Raw genomic sequence first — 21,833 nt, 5'->3', positions numbered from 1 at the left:
GTGAGGGTTTAGAGAGTGACAAATCGAACAARCAACTGATCTACGTGAAATATTGGGTAGTCGAAACAGTCTTTCTTTTGTCAAATATTGGAAAGGTGAGGTGAGTTTAAGCTTCATTTAACCAAAACAAATAAATTCGGGGATGTTGAAAATAAGTTACAGTTGTTCAAAAATTAGTGAAAATAATGAACAAATTGCCTATATTTTGAAATTTTTGTATRAAAACAGGGGATAATGCCATGTAAACCACCAATGACATTTCGATGTGAAAGAAGCACCTCACTCTGGTCGACMTATCGTTGAAAAAGTCGAAGAAATTATGGAAAATRTTGACGAGAAATGTGAGCCATGACATCGCYAAGGAACTTAACATTCATCATCAAACGGTTYTGAACCATTTAAAAAAGKCTGGCAACAAAAATAAGCTCGATGTTYGGGTACCAGATGAATTTTCTGTGGAAAATTTAATGCACCGAATTAACATCTGCGATTCTTTGCTGAAACGAAATGAAATCGAACTATTTCTGAAGCGAATGATAACAGGAGAAGAAAAGCGGATCAAAGAGGACAATAATGTGCGAAAAATCTCATGATCSAAGCGTGTTGAAGCTCAAGAAATGGTCGCAAAGTCAGGATTTACACCTCGAAAGGTTATATTGAGTGTTTGGTGGGATTGGAAAGGAATCATTCCCTAATAGCTGCTTCAGTCAACAATCCAGAACTGATCAACAGAAAGAGCTTCGTCTTACATCAGGATAACACTAGACCACATACATCTTTGTTGACTCGGCAAAAACTGGGAAAGCATGGCTGGAAAGTTTCGATGCATCCACCATATAGCCCTGACCTTGCACCATCGAACTACCATTTGTTTCGATCAATGCAGATTTCCCTTAATGGAGTAAAGTTGGCTCCAAGAGAAGCCTGTGAAAATTACTTTTCGTCGAGAAATCAGAAAAGTTTTACACTGATGGAATACTGGCTTTATCGGAAAAATGGCAAAAAGTGGTCGACCAAAATGGTATATATTTGGTTCATTAAACTTCACTATAAATAAAAAAAAATACGTTGGCGTTTAATTAAAAATACAATAAGACTTTTTCGATTACCCTACATTATTATATCATCATGCATTCACTTTGCGGTGTAAACTCTTCTCTAATYTTTCTATTGCACTAGCCTCATCCCCTATGACTTTTTCAAACACTTTTATGAAACTTACTTCAAAAACGACAAATGTCGTGTAATCAAATTTCGCTYGGACTGGTCCATTTAAAATACGCGCGTAAGCCAAATCAACAAAACCTTTTCCTAGATTGATACAACTTTTCTTATATTCGTGAAAGTGTCTTCTCTATGTGCCAATTAGTATGAGTTTGGCAGTTGCTTGTTTAAGATTCGAGAGCTTTGTTTAAATTTCAGTTTGATTGAAATTGTGTGTTGCTGTCACGAACATAAGTATTTGAGCAAGTATCAGGAAGTCATTCGTATGAAAAATTTAATACATCAGAGTCTATTTTGACGACGAAATTAAAAGTTTGTATTAAAAGACGGGAGCGTAGTATATCGTAGATCGTAAGATATCTTTGCTTGCTGAACATTTTTAATTTCTTAGTTATATAATTTTGAAACCAATTTCACATGCAAACCCTTGTAGGTAATTGAAAGCACCAGATATTTTCTCATATCCGCATGAAAATATCAAAAACAAAATCAAAATGCACAGACATGCCTTCACGTTCAATCGCTTTCGATTAAAATCAATTTTTACTCATTTTTTTTTATAGTTTTTTAGGTCTTTTTCCACGCGATGGCCAAAGTAAATAATTTATAGCGTCCTTCACACTTGAATGACACACGATGTGTTTGCCAAACAGCGCTGAGATGCTAAATATTTACTTTACTCGCCGCCTTGCATACTTATTGCACTTAATTTTTTTTTCATTTTTTCCGAAGTTTCGAGCCAAAAGGCCAAAAAAATAAACACAGCAATAAGAATATGTAAATACGTAAATATGTACAAATATATATATATATATTGATGTACGCCTTTACAAATTTTATTGCATGTGAGTAGGAAACATGAAGGTGAAACCGGCGCATAAGAATAACCGATGGAGAAGAAAAAACGCCGAAGTAGAAAATATCAATAAATTTCGTAGCTCTTCGTTTTGTTTGCCACACTTTTTGTGCAGGAAGTGTGCGCGGCACGCAAATATTTGCGTACTCACTTGCAGCTAATGCGCATGCGCAACAAAAGTCACAATGCATTAGAGCCGATAGTTGGCAAGCAATCATTGTTATTGTTGTTGCATGCATTTTTTTGGCACACAATTCATTGAAGTTGACAGCGTGACGGTAAAAATTCAGGAAAAATCAATTAACCATATATGCGATAATAAGTGCTGGCGAGTGTGTGCGTTACTAAGCTTGGCTTGCGCCTCAAAAGGTGTCTTGTCACATCAAATTTTGTTGTTGCTTACTTTTTTCGCATTTTTTGTACTGTTGTCGCTTTGATTTTTTTTTTTTTTTTTTTTTTTTTTGTTATTGCCGGTTTTGCTTTGGTCATTTGGGTCGCCGACGCCGTTGACTTAAGCTTTACTTCGCCTAATGAAATAGCAAGAAATAGGCGGCGACACACTCGAGTGCTGATGAGCTCACCATTAAATTTAGTGTAGATATAAAGTGCCGTCACTGTAATTTGCTTTCTTGCGATCTAACTTACTGACTCATTAAATAAGAGTGTTTACATAAGTGAATGTGTACAGCGCATATTTGGTGGCATGCCACGGGTGAATGGATGGGCAAGTGCCAAAATTCATATATTTGAATATTACTTAACAGTTATAGTATATAAAAAAATTCATCAGCTTCGGCATATACTCTAAATTTTGCTGGTCCAGCATTATTTATTTTCGGAAAAACTATTTCGAAGATAAATGCTTTGTGAAGCTAATCGTGTTTTGTGTCCCAAGGTTTTCACTAATGGCATTTCAACACCCAACACCTATTAAAATTCTCTAGCAATATTTGTTATAAGCAATACTCCAAGAAGCTAAACACTTCCCTACAGACAAAGCTCAGAGCCACTAAGTTTCAAGCTACCTTATGGATGTGTAATGATCAGCACACTAAAGTACACCGTCGTCACCATCATGTGACCACCTTGAAATAGTTATTATTCGCTTAATAGTTTATTATGAACGAGGTTGTCTGAGATCGGCTTACGCTATATGCCGTTAGAAAGATAATATTTTGTACAAGTTTTTTTGACTGAGCGGGTCAGTAGTTTTTGAGCACGTGTCAAAGATGAAGAACAGCAAAGAGAAAATACGCCTTATTCTTAATTTTTCTTCRATGAAAGCGCAAGCTGAAAACTGATAAGAGATGAGGCATTTTGGTTTCGGGTATTCCGTTCTGGTAATTTTGATATCAAAGATACACCACGCACTGGAAAGCCAAGTGTTGAAAAATTGATAAAATAATGGGTATCACTAAGACCCACCATAATGTAGGCACTGTTTCGATTAGCTAAATCTTTGGGATCCGTTTAAATAAAACTGAATCCAAAAAGAAACCACATAGACCAAAATTTCATCTGTGAATGGCTGCTGAAAAGCAAAAAAATGTATCGATTTCTTATCGAATAGTCGCTGGTGATGAAAAGTAAGTAAGTAAGATGCATTTGGTACGTTCGTCTGGGATTCAACCACTATRTGATGCACCCATATAGCGAACCTCTTAATTCGGACCTGTTCTGTCATCAACCGGACCATCTGAAAGAGCAATGGATCGAGTGTGTTCAATTTTGGCTAAGAGAAGAAGCATAGTTTTCTATCATGCCAAAGCACTCATATTCATAGTGAGAGGCTTGAAAATCCGGGATCTTATTTGGGAGGTTATTATATATCCATCCATATTGGACTTATAATAAAGTGATTATTAACTGTTTTTTTTCTATGGTGGTTAAAAATTCGCTTCGTTAAAAACACACGTCAATTTCAGGTACCAAATAGTCGGTTACCATGGCGGATGAAATGGCTGCCACTGAATCTTTTCAGGTTGCTCTTCGCTCCGAATGTGACAATTTTATTTGATTGTAAACCCATTGAGCCAGAAGTAGGCCTCATAGCTGAAGGTTTAGCTCGAAAACGTYGGATTTCTTTTTGCAACTTTTCAAGAGCCCATAGAGATAAGTGATGTTGTTTGAGAAGGTCGAACGGTTTCAATTCTTGCACAAGCTGTATTTTGTACGCTTTCAATTTGARATCTCAACGTAAAATGCGCCAAGTCGTTTCATACGTCAGGCCGAGTTACTGCGAACGSCGGCGAATCGACTCTACRTGATCTTCGCGGATACGCTCAGCTACACGCTTGCTATATTTTATTCACTGGACGTAATCTCTTCAGTCGATTATTATATATGAATTCTGCATCTTAAGAAGGGTGATGCTGCTCAGTAAGCCGATTATGTTAACCATAAGTAAGGTGAAAGCTATTGAAAAAACCACCTCTATTTGGATCACCCGTTATATTAAATATATATGTATCTACAACGCATATTAAGGCGCTAAGTAAACTTAAAGCGATCTCCTCTACCACTCGGCTTCTCTCTTTCTCTATCCCCTCTATTTTTCACCTTCCAATAACTATTATTTTAAGTACTTTRTAGTTGAAAGTAATTAAATTTTGCACGGTTTTACATAGCTATGCTTACGGTCTCACAAAAGTCAAGTTAACTTCCTTGTCAGCATCAAGTCAACGCAAGTCAGCGGAGTCAATCAGTTGGCGAAGCGGCGCATGCGCATGCGAAGGTGCTGACAYTTGCCATCAAGTTCATGGTGTGCCGTTAGTTATTGTTTTCGCCATGTTAAATTTTTTTAATGTTATCTATTGTTGTTAACGTTGTCTAATGTTATTGTTGTTTTTGTTGTTATCAACACTATCTGTAGTCAACAGTCGCAGCTTGAGATTTTTCACATGCTTACTATAATTGCAATTTAATTACGGTAAACATGTGTTGTTGTAATTACGGAAGACATCGTATATAATACTCACGTTAACTCACAGACGSCCGCGGAGGCTACAACTTGAGTTTTACATCTTGCTCTATACAAAAGTCAAGTAAATTTATTTTAATATGTTTGTAWGTAAACACATCCACACCACTCTATGTCAATGTTGACATTAAATCTTCCCCGCATTTAATTACAATTTGTTAGTCAATGTCTGRCCACTATTTCTCTTAACGTTCTGTGAACTCTCTTTCTATGTCTCTCTCTCTCTCAATTTTAGTATGACAAAGAGTTCAAGTTTAATCAATGAAGGTCAAAGTCACTGACATTGTAAATGTCGCATCATTGTTTGTCCCTCTGAGTATATACATACATACACAATAGAACACACGGACAATTAAGTCATTATTTGGAAGCTCTGTTGGTCATAAAGAGCTCACTTATGCTTATACTATATATGTATAAAATATATACAGTGGGTGCATAATAGCTTGCTATAATCATGGCATAGTTTTGAATGGCATTCATAAGCAAAAAAAAATATAAACATTACAGCATAGAAATATACAAAGGGGTCAATGGCACAAACAATTACAAAATAACAGAATACTGAGGGTTATTTATAATTTTTGTACTAACAGTTTCTAATAGCCAAGTGTTAAATGTGCTTTGAGTATAATATAATATACTCKTAAAAGTTTCTTACGAGTTTTTCAAGCAAATAGTTCTCTTACACGGGTCCAGTTTTAGTTAAAATTTTAAAAACTTAATACAAATGGTGCCTCCTACAGGTGGTAATTCTCATCTGACCAATAATATATTTCCCTCATTTCTTGAAAAAAAATTAGAAGTAGAGTCAGTTTATTTTACTTCATATACCACACATGTGATTGAGCAAAAATACGCCTCAATAAAATTCCGGGATCCTGAAAATACTTTACGTTATATCGGGAGCTCGTGACATTGAATGAGAAAATTATTTTAAATTAACAACAAAAATGTCTTAGTTCAGAATCCYGAAATATTAAATGCAAAAGATGTTTTAAATCAACTAAAAAATTAATTCGTGATATCGAAAAAGTGATTGAGAAAAATGTCATAAGTCARTCAAAAAAGCTCATCAAATTTTGATCGCACAACAATGGATGCGAAATAAACAAAAAAATGTCATTAATTCGGRATCCCGAAACCTTGAATGCGAAAGGGTTTTAAATCAACAAGAAATGTAAGTATTTTGGTATTCCAAAATAGGAAGGTATGTCATTAAYTCAGAATCCCGAAAATACGTGACATTGAATCGGGATCCTGAGACATTGAATTAGAAAAATGTCTTAAATTAAGAAAAAAAATGTCCTTAGTTCTGAATTCCRAAATATTAAATGCAAAAAATGTCTTAAATCAACTAAAACGTATCATCAATTCGGGAATGATGAATGTAAATAAACAAAAACAATATCATTCATTCGGGATCCCGAAACGTAAAAGTGGCTTAAATCAACAGACAAAATTGAATTGAGACATGAAGCAATGTCATTAATTCGGAATCCTGAAAATACTTGGCAGTAAATCGGGATCCCGTCACATTGAAYGAGAAAAATGTMTTAAATTAAGAAAAGAATTTCCTTATTTCAGAAACCCGATGTGTTGCATTGAAAAATATTTTAMACCAACTAAAAACTGTCATTAATTTGGCATGTATGAAATCAACAAAAAAAATAAATTATTTAGGGATCCTAAAAATCGATGGAATGTTATTATTTCGGAATCCCCAAACAATGAGTGCGAAAAATGTAAAAGGAAATTAGGCAGCTAAATGTTTCCAATCTTCCACCATATCTTTTTTAATTAAAATATCTTCAACTAATCTATGTTTGTAAAGAAAATTGCAAAGTCTGTCTACTACAAGTGAATAACAATCGCTCAGTTCCAAATTCAAGTACATAAACGCATAGCAGACAGCATTCTCGAGTGCAGCAAATTTCAAGTGATAGGAAATAGTGCCTTCTCGGCAATTAGGTAAGTGTAAAAACAAATATGAAAAATCGAAATCAAAGATAAACTATTCACTAGACACTTCCTTTGTAGACATTGTTTGTGGCAATTCAAGTGTAGTATATAACTACAGTGCTCTGTTCAGATAAAGTAGCAAAATGAAAATGAAAACAAACAAGTATTTTATAAATAAACAAAAATCGCATGCAGCGCGCGCATTTGATAAGATAAAAAATATAACACGCTGACAAAGCAATAATTGTTCTGCAAGGCACCATAATAATGGCTGTCTCTTATACACATCTAGATGTGTATAAGAGATTTCTCTTTCACCGCGGTTGGTTGGTTTTCTTTGTCTGCCCATTGTACAAAATTTTCTTTTATTGTTTAAAATTTCAGGAAAATAGTTTACTTGATTTGAACAAAACTGATGTAAATATTTTTAGTGCGACTTTTCCCAGAGAAAACGATTGTTATTCCACTTGTTTTATTTTGTACGCAAACTTTTTCTGCGACGATGTTGCCAACTTTTTAATAATTTTAAAAAAAAAAAAAGCTTGCCACATTTTATGATGGTTTCAAATTTCGAAAATTTCTTTTCCGATATTCTAATTTTATAATGCAACCATAAAAATTAAAGTTTSTTTGTGTTAAAATTCATAATGAGCCATACAAATATGCTGGGAATTTTGTACGCAAACTTTTTCTGACTAGTGTATGGCATTACTAAAGCAAGCCGTGTTCTGCTAATTAAAAGAGAGCATTTTTTTTTTCAAGAATATTATTTTTATAAAATGGTAACTCATAACGAAGATTTTTTAAATGCTTTCGTTAAAAATATGCTTATAATTGTGTGAAAGAAAAATAGAAATATATTTTTAAACCAGAACAAAAGTTTATATCAAATTCTTGGCAACCATTACCAACAGGTATCATTTTTTCTCATATATAATGTATTTATGCTAAAAAATTAGAATTTTAATTAGTTTAAGTAAAACAAAATTAAATTTTATCAGAAGTGATAGAAATTTGTGAAAAAAAATTCATTTGGCAACCTTTTTTCCTCACTTAACCACTAGTTTTATTATTCATATATGCATATTTTATTCAACACTCTCCTCTTACCGTTTCTTGTGGCATGGTATTACAACTGCGTAAYGGTAACTTGTATCTCAATGGGCCATCATGATCCCTAAAAATAGAAATAATTGCTTATAGACCTGATATTTTGTGTTGTTGTAACACATTCACTATACTTTTTCAATATGCTTACACTTTTTTTTCCGAAAAAAAGTTTAGCTACGTTAATTCTGAGAGCACTTTACTCACCTGTACTCAGTAAGACATGTCGAATTCTTCGACAGCCCCTTAGGGTAAATCATGCCACTAAATAGGCCAGTCTCATGATTTAACGGCGCATCTTTGATTGTAATCAACATGGAACCGCTCAAACACTTTATTCGCACTGTGGGTTCAATGCTGGATTTCGATGTGGAGAAGGAATCGGACGCTTCAGCGGCAGCATCCAATTCTGACAGGGCTTCTTCTGCAAGAAATTGAAAAAAATTATATTAATTTAGCACAGGGTGCTGTCTCTTATACACATCTAGATGTGTATAAGAGACAGGATTACACCCTATTTTAGAAAATCAACAAAAAAAATAAATTATTTAGGGATCCTAAAAATCGATGGAATGTTATTATTTCGGAATCCCCAAACAATGAGTGCGAAAAATGTAAAAGGAAATTAGGCAGCTAAATGTTTCCAATCTTCCACCATATCTTTTTTAATTAAAATATCTTCAACTAATCTATGTTTGTAAAGAAAATTGCAAAGTCTGTCTACTACAAGTGAATAACAATCGCTCAGTTCCAAATTCAAGTACATAAACGCATAGCAGACAGCATTCTCGAGTGCAGCAAATTTCAAGTGATAGGAAATAGTGCCTTCTCGGCAATTAGGTAAGTGTAAAAACAAATATGAAAAATCGAAATCAAAGATAAACTATTCACTAGACACTTCCTTTGTAGACATTGTTTGTGGCAATTCAAGTGTAGTATATAACTACAGTGCTCTGTTCAGATAAAGTAGCAAAATKAAAATGAAAACAAACAAGTATTTTATAAATAAACAAAAATCGCATGCAGCGCGCGCATTTGATAAGATAAAAAATACAACACGCTGACAAAGCAATAATTGTTCTGCAAGGCACCATAATAATRGTATATCATTATCAATAAATTACATAATTTGTTATTAAAAACGATTAATAAGCAATTAGAGTGTTAGATATATAAAACAAAATGGTAAAGCAAATTAAAATATTTTTTTCATTATTTTTCATCATTCGAATTTTAATGCACCTACATATANATAAACCGAAATATGTTTAGAATTTTTTTTTAAATACTGTTGATAAAAATAATATTATAATTAAAAATATTATAAGCGTAACACATAAAATATTTGTAATATTTGCACTATCGGAAAACTCCATTGCAAAAATTGAAAATTTTATCAGCAACGGTGTGTTAGTTTTGAAAACAAATATTTTCACTGCAATATTACACAATAATTTGCACTCGAACAATGCCTTTGTTTATCGAAAGTAATTGATTTGAAAGTACRATGAGTAATAGCTGAGATAAATTGTAAATAGTGAATGTAAAGTGGGCATGATAGTTTTTAGTGTTTCAAAATGTTAATCACAAAGTATTTGCAGTAAGTAATTATTATCATTACCCAGAAAAATTATTGAATTATAAGTGTTTAGCAATCTACAATTTCTAGTTTCAAAACCTTGACTGAAAGCCCCTGAAAAACTTAAAGCTTAAGTTCTAAAACAAATCGCATTTCTTTTTTCTTCACTTCGGCACTATCGGTCTTCAACTACTAATTWTTAATATGAAAGCTTGACTGAAGGCTCCGGAAAACCTGAAAGCTTTAGACCTAAAAATTTACATCATTTATTTTTCTTTTACTTCACCCTTATTGATCTACAACTACTAACTTTTAATATGAAAAGCTTAACTCAAAGCTCCGGAAAAGCTTACAGATTAGGATCTAAAAAAAATTGCATTTAATTTTCCCTCACTTTTAGCAACAAAATGTTGCCCACTATAACACACTGTGCTTCGCCAACATGCACACGAACMTCATTAGCTATGAGAAAGAAGTCAATTCATTTGCTATAAAAAGGCTAGTGTCAGTGCAAACTAAACATTATTCTCACATTGTAAATAGAACACCAAAGTTGTCAGCATGCAAAAGTAAGTGGTGAAGAACATTCGAAGATAAAACCAATACTATTTAATTTTGCTTATTTTCAGAATTATTTTAGCAATCGTAGCTTTGGCGCTCTTCGGCATAGCTCAAGCACAAGTGCAATTTAGCGGWGCGTGTTCGTGCGATGTGCAAGTACAACCAGATTTTGATGTGGCTGCGGTAAGTAAYGACTCGTAGCAAAAATGTATTAGAAAAATTAATTTATTTTATTCAAYGGATATTACAGTATTTGGGCTCCTGGTATGAATATGCCAAATACCCTGTATATTTCGAGGCTAACGGCAAGTGCGTAAAGGCTGAATATACGCTCAAGGACAATGGTCAAGTGGGTGTGGTGAACAGCATGATCGACGAAACGTGAGTAACATAATTTTGCAATAATTATTTCACATGTTAAAAAGAAAATTATTTGCACCTATTTAAGTATAGATTTTGTACCCGATTTGTACCTGACTTGCAGCTATTCTTAGCAGCTATTTSTACATTTCATACTTATTTCATAAATTTTCCTACTATTTAGCTCCGATCAAGCCTCTGACATTGTTGGCTATGCTGTGGTGGTCGAGAATGCTAAATTGCTAGTTACCTTCCCGGTTAGCCCTGCCTATAATGTATCAAGCAATTACTGGGTTTTGTCCACCGATTACACCAGCTACAGCGTTGTTTACTCCTGTCAACCGACACAAGACGACTCACATAGCCGTATGTACTACTAGATTTAGTTTCTTTAAATATATTTATATTATTTTATTCACAGTTGTTGTTTGGATCTTGACTCGTGAGCAGAACCCATCTGCCGAACTTATCACGAAAGCTAAAGATGTTCTGACTKCCAATGGTGTTTCCCTTAGCCAATTGGTTGTCACCGACCAAAGCGGATGTCCAGCTGCTGCCGCCAATGGTGACGATTGCGCGTAAAGGCTTGGATAATGTGACTTTACAATTAAATTGGTCAAAATTTTCGAACATATAGTATTATTGTGGCATTATTTTATGCATACGAAATGTCAGTCAAATAAATCGAAGCAGTGAAATACRAATATACTTTGTTCTTTTTATATGGTAGAACCCGAACCTTTCATTAAGGATKGTTCCTATGCCATAAAGAAGTTACTTCCAATGATGAAGAAGTGGACAGGKAGGGRTATTGACAATCAATCTAAGTCGTGCGCCATKCTAATGGGTAGTTACAACCATAAAATCTAATCAACCTCAGAAGGAATAAACTCAGGCTACTTATCGCTTACCRCACTGGCCGTTGTTAGCTCAAGAAGCGCTTATATAACATGGGCCTAGYTTCTTGTGCAAATAGCCAGTGCATCCACATGAAGCCTGAAACTCCAAAACATCTGCTAACTGACTACACAACACTCTGAAGGTGCAGGGTAAAAGTCTTTGGATCCATGTCTCCAAATAGGGATCACAACGCGTCAATAGCACCTAAATACTTAGGAATTTTGAATATTGGTGCAACCCTAATTTTGTCATCTAAGCTTATACTTTTTAATATAGTCAGAATCAGAGAGGTTCGAATTCACACCAWGACACTGATCACTGATCAATAAGTAATCGGTTCATACGCTTAAGTTTTTACAAATCTGAACTACAAGCTCAATTCTGCGCTGTATATTCCGTTGTGTTCGAAAAATTCCTTACTGTTTTCCAAACTAGAAACGGGGTACTCCAAAACTTATAGAATGCGCAACACGAAAAGTTCAGGGATGAGCTTTCGAGCGAAGAAACCTCTCATTTCAGCTCCAAAAGTAATTTTTAACATCGAATCATATATTTCGGTGAATTTATATTTTTCCATAGACATGTTTCCTAAAAACCTTCTCTTCCGAGTTTTATGAAATCGTAATTCATTTGCAAAAAAAAAAGTTAAAATGTGTCTTTATAGACTGTGTCACAGTGACTTAAATTGCTTATATACGGGAGTAATTATTGTCGCTCTCAACTATTTTGYTTCAATTGCTCCAATCACGCAGTACATARTCTATCAAAATCTCAACATGGCTGMMTCCATATATAGTATTTATTTACTTAAAAAATGTGTTCATTAAACTTGMACCTAACCTCAATACGTTAAACCTGTGACTCATGGCATATGACAACKGCAGAAACATATATAATGCATTACAAAGTCACTCGCAGACACCTAATTAAAGCATGCGAATATATATGATACTATTTATGTATATGCATCTATGCAAAAAAGGTGCATCCACGGCTGGCGACGAGTACAGCGTTCATGACATTGAGACAAGCCAAAAGCAGAGACACAAGTTGAAGGAACTCGAAAAGCTAAGAACTGCGCATACAAAAACGCGGAAGCAAATAAGACTGGAGTACATGTTAGAAAACAAAAAGAAGAAGCCTAACTGAGAAGCAACTGAACTAACAAGCAGTTGAACTTGTTATGGCATGCCAACTGCGACACATTGTAGCAATTTAAGGTACACAGCCAGCACACAAAAACAGAAACTACAGCCAGACYTGCTATGGCAAAAGATCACTGAGATTAGCGTTTGTAAGATGCGACAGAAACAAATACCGAAGCCGCCAGACACAWGCATATAGAAGCAAGCAAAGGTTGCCAGGAAATATGTATGTTTGTTGAGCTTGACGCAAAAACGAAAAAAGTCTACTTGTAAACTCAATAACAACAAACACTGTCGCATCAACATTTTGCTCACGAAAAGGTATCATGCGCTGYGGCATGCCACAAATGGCATAACTGTGTGGGCCAAGAAAGTTCTTTGAACCCACTCGTTCAGCRCCTTAGTGYCAGCAGTAAGAACCTTTTGATTTGTTGCAACTGCGGTTAAGTCAATGCCGATTTCCTGTTGTACAACATTTGTGTCGCGCAGCCGGTCCAACAGCCGTTGCGGTTCGTCGATTAASGTGGTAGCGACGTGCCGCTTTTGCCCAACACCTTTGGCTTYGTTAAGGTTCCACAAATACGAAGTATTAGTTCATCTATATGAAATTGCTAAATAAAGCAGTTGTGTGTAATAAATTTGTTCACAGAAATTTGCGGCATAGTATAGATCATAAACTAAGGACAAACTAAACATTTAGACTTGAAAAGACTCTGGATTATTTACTAATTTAATATTATGGAAACTCTTAAGAGTTTTATATTCGATTTAGAAAGTAACACATACTGAAAAATCTCAAATTTTAGCACAAAACAAAAATTAAAACTTGGTATTAAGCTTTAAAAAGCTTACAGTTTAGAAATAGAAAAACTTCGCAATTAACTATTTTCCTGCATATTTAGCAAATTGTATTCCGAACTTTTAGTCTAAAACTTTGGCGAAAGCTCTGAACAAGCTAAAAACATCAACATCCGAAAATCGCGCTTATAATATTTCCTAGATATCGACTAACTCAGCATTCGACCATGCCTAATTTTTAGCATATGAGTCTTAAATAAAAGCTTTGAAAAAGCTTAGTAATCAAATAATTTCGCACTTACCTCATTTTGGTTTCTTTGGTTTTCGACAAGCTCTAAATTTTAGTATCTGAAACTTGACTGAAAGCTCTGAAAAAGCCCAAAGCTTATAGATCCGAACAAAAGCTCAAGCTGAAAACAGCAATTACATTTTTTCCCAAATATCACCCAAATCGGTATTCGACCATCCCTAATTTTTAGTATCGGAGACTTAAATGAAGCTCGGAAAGGCTTAAAACTTTAAAACCGAAAAAATTCGCACTTAACTCTTTTACTGCATATTGGTTTTCGCAATCTCTAATTTTTCTGAAACAAATTCTAATTATCTGAAACTTGGCCAAAAGCTCAAAGCTTATAGATCCGAACATTGAGCTTTTATTTTTTCCCGAATATTCACCAACCCTCTATTCCACCATTCCTACTATTTAGTGTCTGTAAGCCTCAGATACTTAAAACTAGTGAATTAAATAAAAAGAGCTCTGAAAAAGCATAAAAATAGGAAAATTGTGTAACTTTAATTTAAATAAATAGATAATTTAAATATATATTTTATATATCATAAAAATATTATATGCAGATAGCAGTTTTCGCACTGCAAACCATCCTAACATGCAACAAGACAAATTGTAAACAATTTTTATACTAACGACCAATAAAAGTGGTAATTTAGGAGTCAAATAAATAACAACATCCATTAGACAGGCATCACCATTTGCCTAACACACTTACATATATATACATAGCTTTACTGCTGGTCAATACCGTTGTACTGTGAATATCCACGGATCGCTTATTGCCACCGATTCATATAAACTACAAAGATCTAGCGCTGACTGCGCCACTAATGCTTCCGGCCTGATGCCGTGCAATCGTATAGCCTACGTAAGTATGTATGCGTGTTTGTGTCCATATTTCAGCATTGCTGCCACAAATGCCGTTGTCTAGTTCACTGAACCCTTTTTATTTTTGCACCCAAAGTGCAATGCCTTTTAAGCGCTTCTATTTGCAGGCCACAGCTGGCTTCCACAGCTGCCACAGCCGCTGTGGCGAGTAACCGAGCCAGCCTACTGCAACATCTTCTATTGCAAAAACAGCGCGTAGCTGCTTTGTTGCATTTTCCCCCACCTTGCTACACCGGAGGTGACGCTACAAGTTAAAACTATTCTATGGTTGCAAGTTCATGCCCCTCATGATCGCCAGTTTTCTAGTTTCTAACCGACATAACTGCTTTTCTAGCGCTTTTTTCATGCGCACGCCCTAACCAATTGGTTTATCCGCACACACGGCACTGCTTTGCGGCGACACCGACTGAGGCGTAGACAAAGCAGACAGAGGAGCAGACGAGGGCGCAGGCGCTGTGGCAGTTGCATTTGCAGCCGTCAGCAAGTTTTTTGTGATGTCATAAAAATGGCAACACAGCATCCCAGCGCAGGCGAGCGCCTTCTATGTACGCCACCCAGCTGCTTCTACGCTCATAGCCTTATAGTACACACTGCCGCAACGTTCGCCAGCAGCTTGTTGAACGCGTTGAAGTTTGGTATTACATGACTTTAAAATTATATATGCGGCAACTCAGCAAGTTGCATGCCACATTTTATACTTTTTTCAGCTATCCATTTTATAATTCTGCAATTTCTTTAGACTGATTAAGTTTATTAACCATAACCGCAGCTAAAGCTGCAAGCGCATTAATGTGTACGTGTATATGTCAAGTACTTTTGTATGTACCATATGTACTATAGATATAAGTCCGCTTATATATATACATATGTATGTTTCTCTAAGCTCATAGCAACATGAATTTAACTCCGCTTAATCCGATGACCAAAGCGAATTTTTAGTATTTGCTGAATAAAGGCTTTTCACATACGACTTTTTACACACCACTAGCTTAGTGTATTCTTGTGTATTATATGATAAGTATAGTTGTGTATTTATAAAATTGGAATTTCTCTGACCATTCTTTTAGTATCTAAATCCTGTTGCTAAAATTATTAGTCGCAAAAAATTTTATAATTTCATGGTAATCAACAATGTAAAGCTTAAAGTTGAGGTTAGGTTGAGTTATGTAGGTAGTTAGGCTTAAGTTTCGTCGGAGACTATGGCAGTTAAGACTATATATATAAAAGCTTACTGTTATTTGACAGCATAAGCCCATATAGAAAGATGTCTCTTATACACATCTATATATAAAAGCTTACTGTTATTTGACAGCATAAGCCCATATAGAAAGAGTTGAAGAGGCTCTAATACACGTACCATGTAGCACAAGCTTCTGGAATATTAACTAATGGAATAATTTATGTATTATATTAAGAAATTTTTATTATATGMTATTTTTGTGTTATCTACTTAGGTGATCAAATTTGACCCAGACTGCCGAAAATCCTATATTTTCATATATCTTTATACAAAACCAATTTTCTATATACTTGGCATATGCCTTGGATGGAATGGATTTCAGTCCTTCAGCGAATTTTGCTGTTTTACTAAATTTTCGAGAAGACCCGTGAAGGATCGACACACATAATTTGAGCAATAACAAAAGCTCTKTCAGGATTGGGAAGGACTTATTCGTGCCGTTCRATAYCAAACGAGKTATTRGTTGAGGCGACTTCTTCAATCTACTGCTGGAGAAAATAAGTCGAGCTGTAGATCTGGCTAGAGAAGGTACAATCTTCTTCAAGAGTGAACAACTGCTTGCGTACGCCGATGACATCGATTCAGTTTTCAGTTTTCCAGGTTAGACAAAAAAGCGAAGCACAAAAAAGCATCTGATAGTAGACGAAGAGACGAAATATCTCCGGCCATCAAACRAACAGTCGTCGTATTCGCGACTTGACTCYCAAGTCACTGTAGGCGGTCTTAACTTTGAAGTCATAGACAATTTCGTYTATCTTGAACCACCATTAACACCAATTACAAAACAACTCTTGCTAATAGATGCTACTTAGGACTTAGAGTTACTAGAGTTTTTATGTCATTATTTTGACATAGTCGACATGTGCGGCCTATGTTCTGGTCATGTAACTTTGGCTTATTTAATATGCACGCCAGAAATTGGCTGCATTGAAACCCCAGTGGCCGGAGGCATATGAATTACATCTTTTTCGGTGTCTAAGTGTAGAGCGGAGCTGTTCTGGCTAGTTCATCTGCTTCACAGTTACCAGCGATATCACCACAGTTTCGGAATATATTTGTTTGGTCCATATTTTCTAATATATTTCTATTCCCCATTTTTTTCTATTTCCTCTCACCAACTTTTCCTATTTTCATTAGTTGTACTATTATATAAGCTTTTAAGCTTCAAAGACTTAGTTTCCTTCCACTATGGTTTTGAGTTTACTTAACAAAGTACTCTTGTGCTAAAGACATTTATCGCAAATAATGTCTAAGAAAATTTTTAATTTTTCCACTGGCAACCTGGCCAAAAGATAGTCAGGAATGAAACATTTGTTGGGCACTTCAGTATTTACTGCTTCGATATTCTCGAATGGTCTTTTTAGCGTATTATGYGGCGCTAAAGGGTTGCAATTAAAGTGTATATCTTCATTAATCTATTAACTTATCAATACATACAAACTACATGGGTAGCGCACACAATTTTCTTGACCTAGTTGCAAAGCACTGCTAATCTCATTTCTTATCTACAATAAATAATATTCCACCAACTTATTGAAAGTGTTTGCTTATTCACCAGCCGTTGGCAACAAAGCGTTTGTCATTTGGACAGCAATTTGACAATTTTTATCGCAACTGTGCAATAGCAACAACTCAACTAACAACAACTCGTTTCCAAATTATTTTCTTYACAAAATTGAAATTTGCGACAATTGCTAATGCCAACAAGTAAATCAGCGCACAAGCAGCGGCGCATGCACGAGAGCATATTGCAGTGGCATGTTACTGTGTGTGACAGCGGTCAAATAATGACAACAAACCATTATTGCAAAATAGTGAAAGCCACAAAGGCGAATAAATTTTTGGGTGTAACATGACCCAGCAGGAGTGTGCGAAAACAGCGAATGTGTGGGTGACAAAGCCAAACACCCCGAAAACATCGAAAACAAAASCCGCCTGTTGGGCATATACTCATAATTGAAATAAAATTAAGGTAAAGTCGACAAAATACATACAAAATTGTATTTCGAAAATATAAAAAATTTAAAAAGTATGCTTTGGAGTAAGCGTAAATTTTGAGAAAAAAATGTAGAAAAAAGTGTAAAAAATGTATTTGCTTTTTGCACATAACTCATTACACATATGTACTTGTAACCAACCGCTACCGTTAGTCGTGCATTTGTGTTTACTCCACATACAATTGCCTTGTATTTCGCATAAATYTTTTGTTCAACAAGTTTTGAATTGTTTTTGCTTTTCATTGGCTTTTTGTATTGCCGTCCACACATTCACTTTCATGCGCCGCAACTAAAGCGCTCGTACATTCATGCCGGTTGGAGTCAGCTATGCGCATTTTTACGATCGTTATTGCTACAATTTCATTTGCGGGCGCAACAACAACTAATGTGAACTTTGTTTGGTGCATATTTTTTGCGATTTTTTAATCGTTTTTATATTGYAGTTCCAATTTTTTACAAAGCGATTGTCTAATGTTTATAAAATTAGGCAGAAAAATTTCTAATATCTGGCCTAAATGTATTTAAAATTTACTTAGATACATTAAAAAATCAAATAATTAAGTCTAAAACAAACAAGTACTAACTCTTTCTCGTCATGTCTGTTTCCTTCCAAACTAAATTGAAATGAATACCAGAAACCAGTGGAGTCGCAACTAACTTAATATGAGTTCGTGAAATTTTTAGCATTTCCCTTCTTACTTCTCCCTAAATCTCAATATAGGGAGAGGAAATGGGACCAAATTGGGAAAGAAGATTCAAAGTAAACATTGAAAAAGATGGATGGCGTAAAGRTTTCTTAGCTAGCTGGTGRAAAGTATTGCCAGAAGCAAGCAACTTYACTTCTACTGGGTGCCAASYCACAAAGSCATCGAAGGCAATAAAATAATAGTGGAGATTGCCAAGAATGGTTTACGGCTAATATCCAAAAACGTTRTAAYCATTAGGAAACCCATGTATTTTCTATACGACGATCTGAACAGAAGCATGATAAAGAAAATCAAAACCCTATGGAACGGGCTGYAAAACTGTATAAGTCACTTGCAAAACGGTAGATAGGAAATACACAAAATTCCTATTGGCACTCGAAAGAAGAGACTGTAGCAACATTATGGTAACACTAACTGRTTACTGTCTAGTGGCGACACACGCCTGCAGTGTGGGACTGTTAGTGCGAGATGACTACAGGATCTGTCTAGAGTASGACACYAGGGAAAAAATTAATGATTTTTTGTGCACTTATCCGTCAAGACTATGCTCTAAACATCTGGGGTCACCACGTTATGGTTAACTGGAAGAGGTGKGGCCGCAGGATCTGTTAAACTTCACGTCAAGGTCAGGCATCTTAAGTCAAGACTACTCTTTTTGGACTTAGCAATTGAAGTCAAGTTGGTATCGCACATAATCGCACTGATCTATGCGTGGCTTATTGACCTACCAGATTAACCTAACTTAACTTAACCTGATTTTTCCATTTAACTGTTATGATCTCTTTTTCAAATTTTCGAATAATATCCTTTTTGAAAATTTAAGCTTCTACAATTCGTACTTCAATTTATGTTTTAAAGAGGAAAATATTTCAAACTACCAAACATTTTTGTTAGTAGCTCTAGAAATTAATTACCAATGAAATCTATTCAATCAACATGCTTTACTTTCTATACAAACAAGTATTTATGTAAGGCATTAAACAGTTCGCCTTTCTTTTCCTTCTTATCTATCAACAAGTCTAACATTTATCTATTAATCCCAATCAAAAGAAATATGTAATATATATAATTTATGTATATGTATGTTCGTACTACAAACCTGGTTGCAATAGAGCACTTTTATAMCAATTCTCCTTTCAATCTGGGTTAATTGTTAAACAATTGATGCACATATTGTTATTTTTCTGTAGCATTTATATGGTAAAATTATCATTTGCATTTCTAAAATAATTAACTTACTCGTTGCTGTTGGTATTTGTGCACCATGTGTGACCAAAGTGGCGATTGACTAGAAATTAGAGAAAATARAAATAAGTATTATATTGTTTGYATGTACAGAGTATATGTAAGTGATRAATTAAAGCAAYAAATAAGTATTTTCATAAACTTWTTATTTCTTACTYTAATATTACGATTACTTTTAACGTGTTATATTTAATASTTGAAAGTAAAATAATGAATTGAAGTTTCTTTTAATGCCTGTGAAAGGATACTCTCATGTTGCTACCAACTTATCGTACTGTATTGTTTTAACAACTGGCCCTCCTTCCAAGAGACGGCGCTACAAAAACTTTGCTCTATGGAATAAGGTTCTCTGAAATGATTGCAGGCTTGACCTACTACTGAGAGGCAGCACAATTTAAACGTGCACCATCGACTCTAAATTGAAGGGTATTGGTAAGGGTATGGTAAGGGTATTCAACGTGAGCGAGGCATTTTGTGCAAGCTACTGGTTTTGCGACATAGAACCGAAACTCCAGAAAAGCTGCCCCACAGCAATCTGCAGACATAGRCTCAAGGCTCTTGGACCCAAATACATATGTGTATAGGAATCACATCAMCTCGATAGCGCCCAGCTAGTTCCTGAAATTCATCAGACAGGTGGGTCTTTATGAAAATATGTGTTAGAAGATGGGACGCAATAGACCTTGCGGTGTAAAACTCTATTAACTATATCTTGGCTAAAACATTATTAAACTGAAAATATGGAAAATGAAGAAATAAATATCACATTTCATGAAAAATTTGATTAGCATCAGCAAATGGTGAGCGAGAGAGGAGTAAAAACTGGAAAAGTAAAAAATAAATATTTATAACCACAGAAACGTATGAATTATTCAAAAATCATAATGTATTCTTCAAAATTAAATACTATACATAATCAGGTCGAATAATAATTAAAAAAAATCCAGCCAAAAGTATTTATCTTTTGACAATAACCACTATATAACACTTTAGACTAGTTAAAAGCGTATTAACACTATACCGACATGCTTGCTGGTTAAAATAAAATTTTCTCTAAGAAGTGATTTCGACTTAACTCCCATAAGTACTCCTCACCTAAAAACTAGTCATTAAATAAACTCAACGTGTCGACTGAAAATTAGCTAATTAATTTTCTATTTTTACCGCAAGCTGAAAACCGCAGTGTAGCTGCAGAAATTTCGGAAAGAATATCGCAATGCACAGCGCATGCAAGTGAAGTAAAAATTGCAAATCTTCGGTTAAAACCATTAACCACCAAAATGAATATTCGCAATAAGGAAGATGTGTAAAATCGCATTCCCACGTTGCTAACTAACGGTATAGGCACTTTCGCCAAAATTACTGCAATCTAGTGAAATTAGCTTTTCTTGCAACAAAGTTCTGCATACATGCATGTGATATGTGTGGTGAGTTCAGGGATTTTGCAAAATATCGCTTCTGTGTGGATTTCTCCATGTAAGTGTGTATGTGCATGGCTAGCTTACAAATAATTTGAATGGATGCAATGTAGCAACTGCACAGAAGGTGGCGAAATTTTATAATGCTGGTAGTCTGAAGGAATATGTGGCACATATCAATTAACCCTCTGAGGTCAATGCAAACAGAACTGGCTAGCGAACGTCATGATACCGCATGATGTTGCTGCATTGCAATTTACACACATAAAAAGTTACTTGCAATAAATAAAAAATAATAATATTCGAGTGCTGAATATTTTTATTGGATGATTTTGAATTTGTTTGCGGCTCACTGATTATGTTATGGTTATTTTGGGTCAAGAAGAAGGGTAAAAGCTAAAGGCTAATTTTTTTGGGTTTTTTGTTTAAGATCGCATATTTCTTCAGTAAATGGTAATGGTTGAAATTTTTTCTATTAATTCATATATTTATAGCGGATTTTTAACAGYTTTCTAGATTGACCGAGAAATTTTCTTAATGTAAGTACTCACGATTATTTGCAGTGCCGCATAGA

General features: G+C 34.9%; 2 protein-coding genes across 2 annotated transcripts in view; one reads left to right on the top strand and one right to left on the bottom strand.

Moving 5' to 3' along the window:
• LOC108978319 overlaps positions 1-21,833 on the bottom strand; it is a gene marked incomplete in the record, with an annotated part of 46,501 nt that overhangs the window by 14,474 nt on the left and 10,194 nt on the right. The window contains 4 exon segments of the mRNA XM_018948540.1: positions 8,133-8,199; positions 8,337-8,553; positions 19,836-19,884; positions 21,811-21,833. Of these exon segments, the coding sequence (XP_018804085.1) occupies positions 8,133-8,199; positions 8,337-8,553; positions 19,836-19,884; positions 21,811-21,833 (356 nt within the window).
• Positions 10,221-11,330, top strand: LOC108978320 (apolipoprotein D-like). Its single transcript, XM_018948541.1, has 5 exons — positions 10,221-10,277; positions 10,338-10,452; positions 10,520-10,650; positions 10,814-10,995; positions 11,051-11,330. Exons 1-5 carry the CDS (start codon positions 10,270-10,272, stop codon positions 11,209-11,211), a joined length of 597 nt encoding a protein of 198 aa, XP_018804086.1. The 5' UTR covers positions 10,221-10,269; the 3' UTR covers positions 11,212-11,330.

This window comes from Bactrocera latifrons, unplaced genomic scaffold, assembly GCF_001853355.1.
Source record: "Bactrocera latifrons isolate USDA-ARS-PBARC rearing strain unplaced genomic scaffold, ASM185335v1 scaffold_12, whole genome shotgun sequence".
Taxonomy (NCBI): Eukaryota; Metazoa; Arthropoda; class Insecta; order Diptera; family Tephritidae; genus Bactrocera; species Bactrocera latifrons.
The sequence above is the reverse complement of the archived record's forward strand: the minus strand, read 5'-3'. Positions and strand labels throughout refer to the sequence as shown.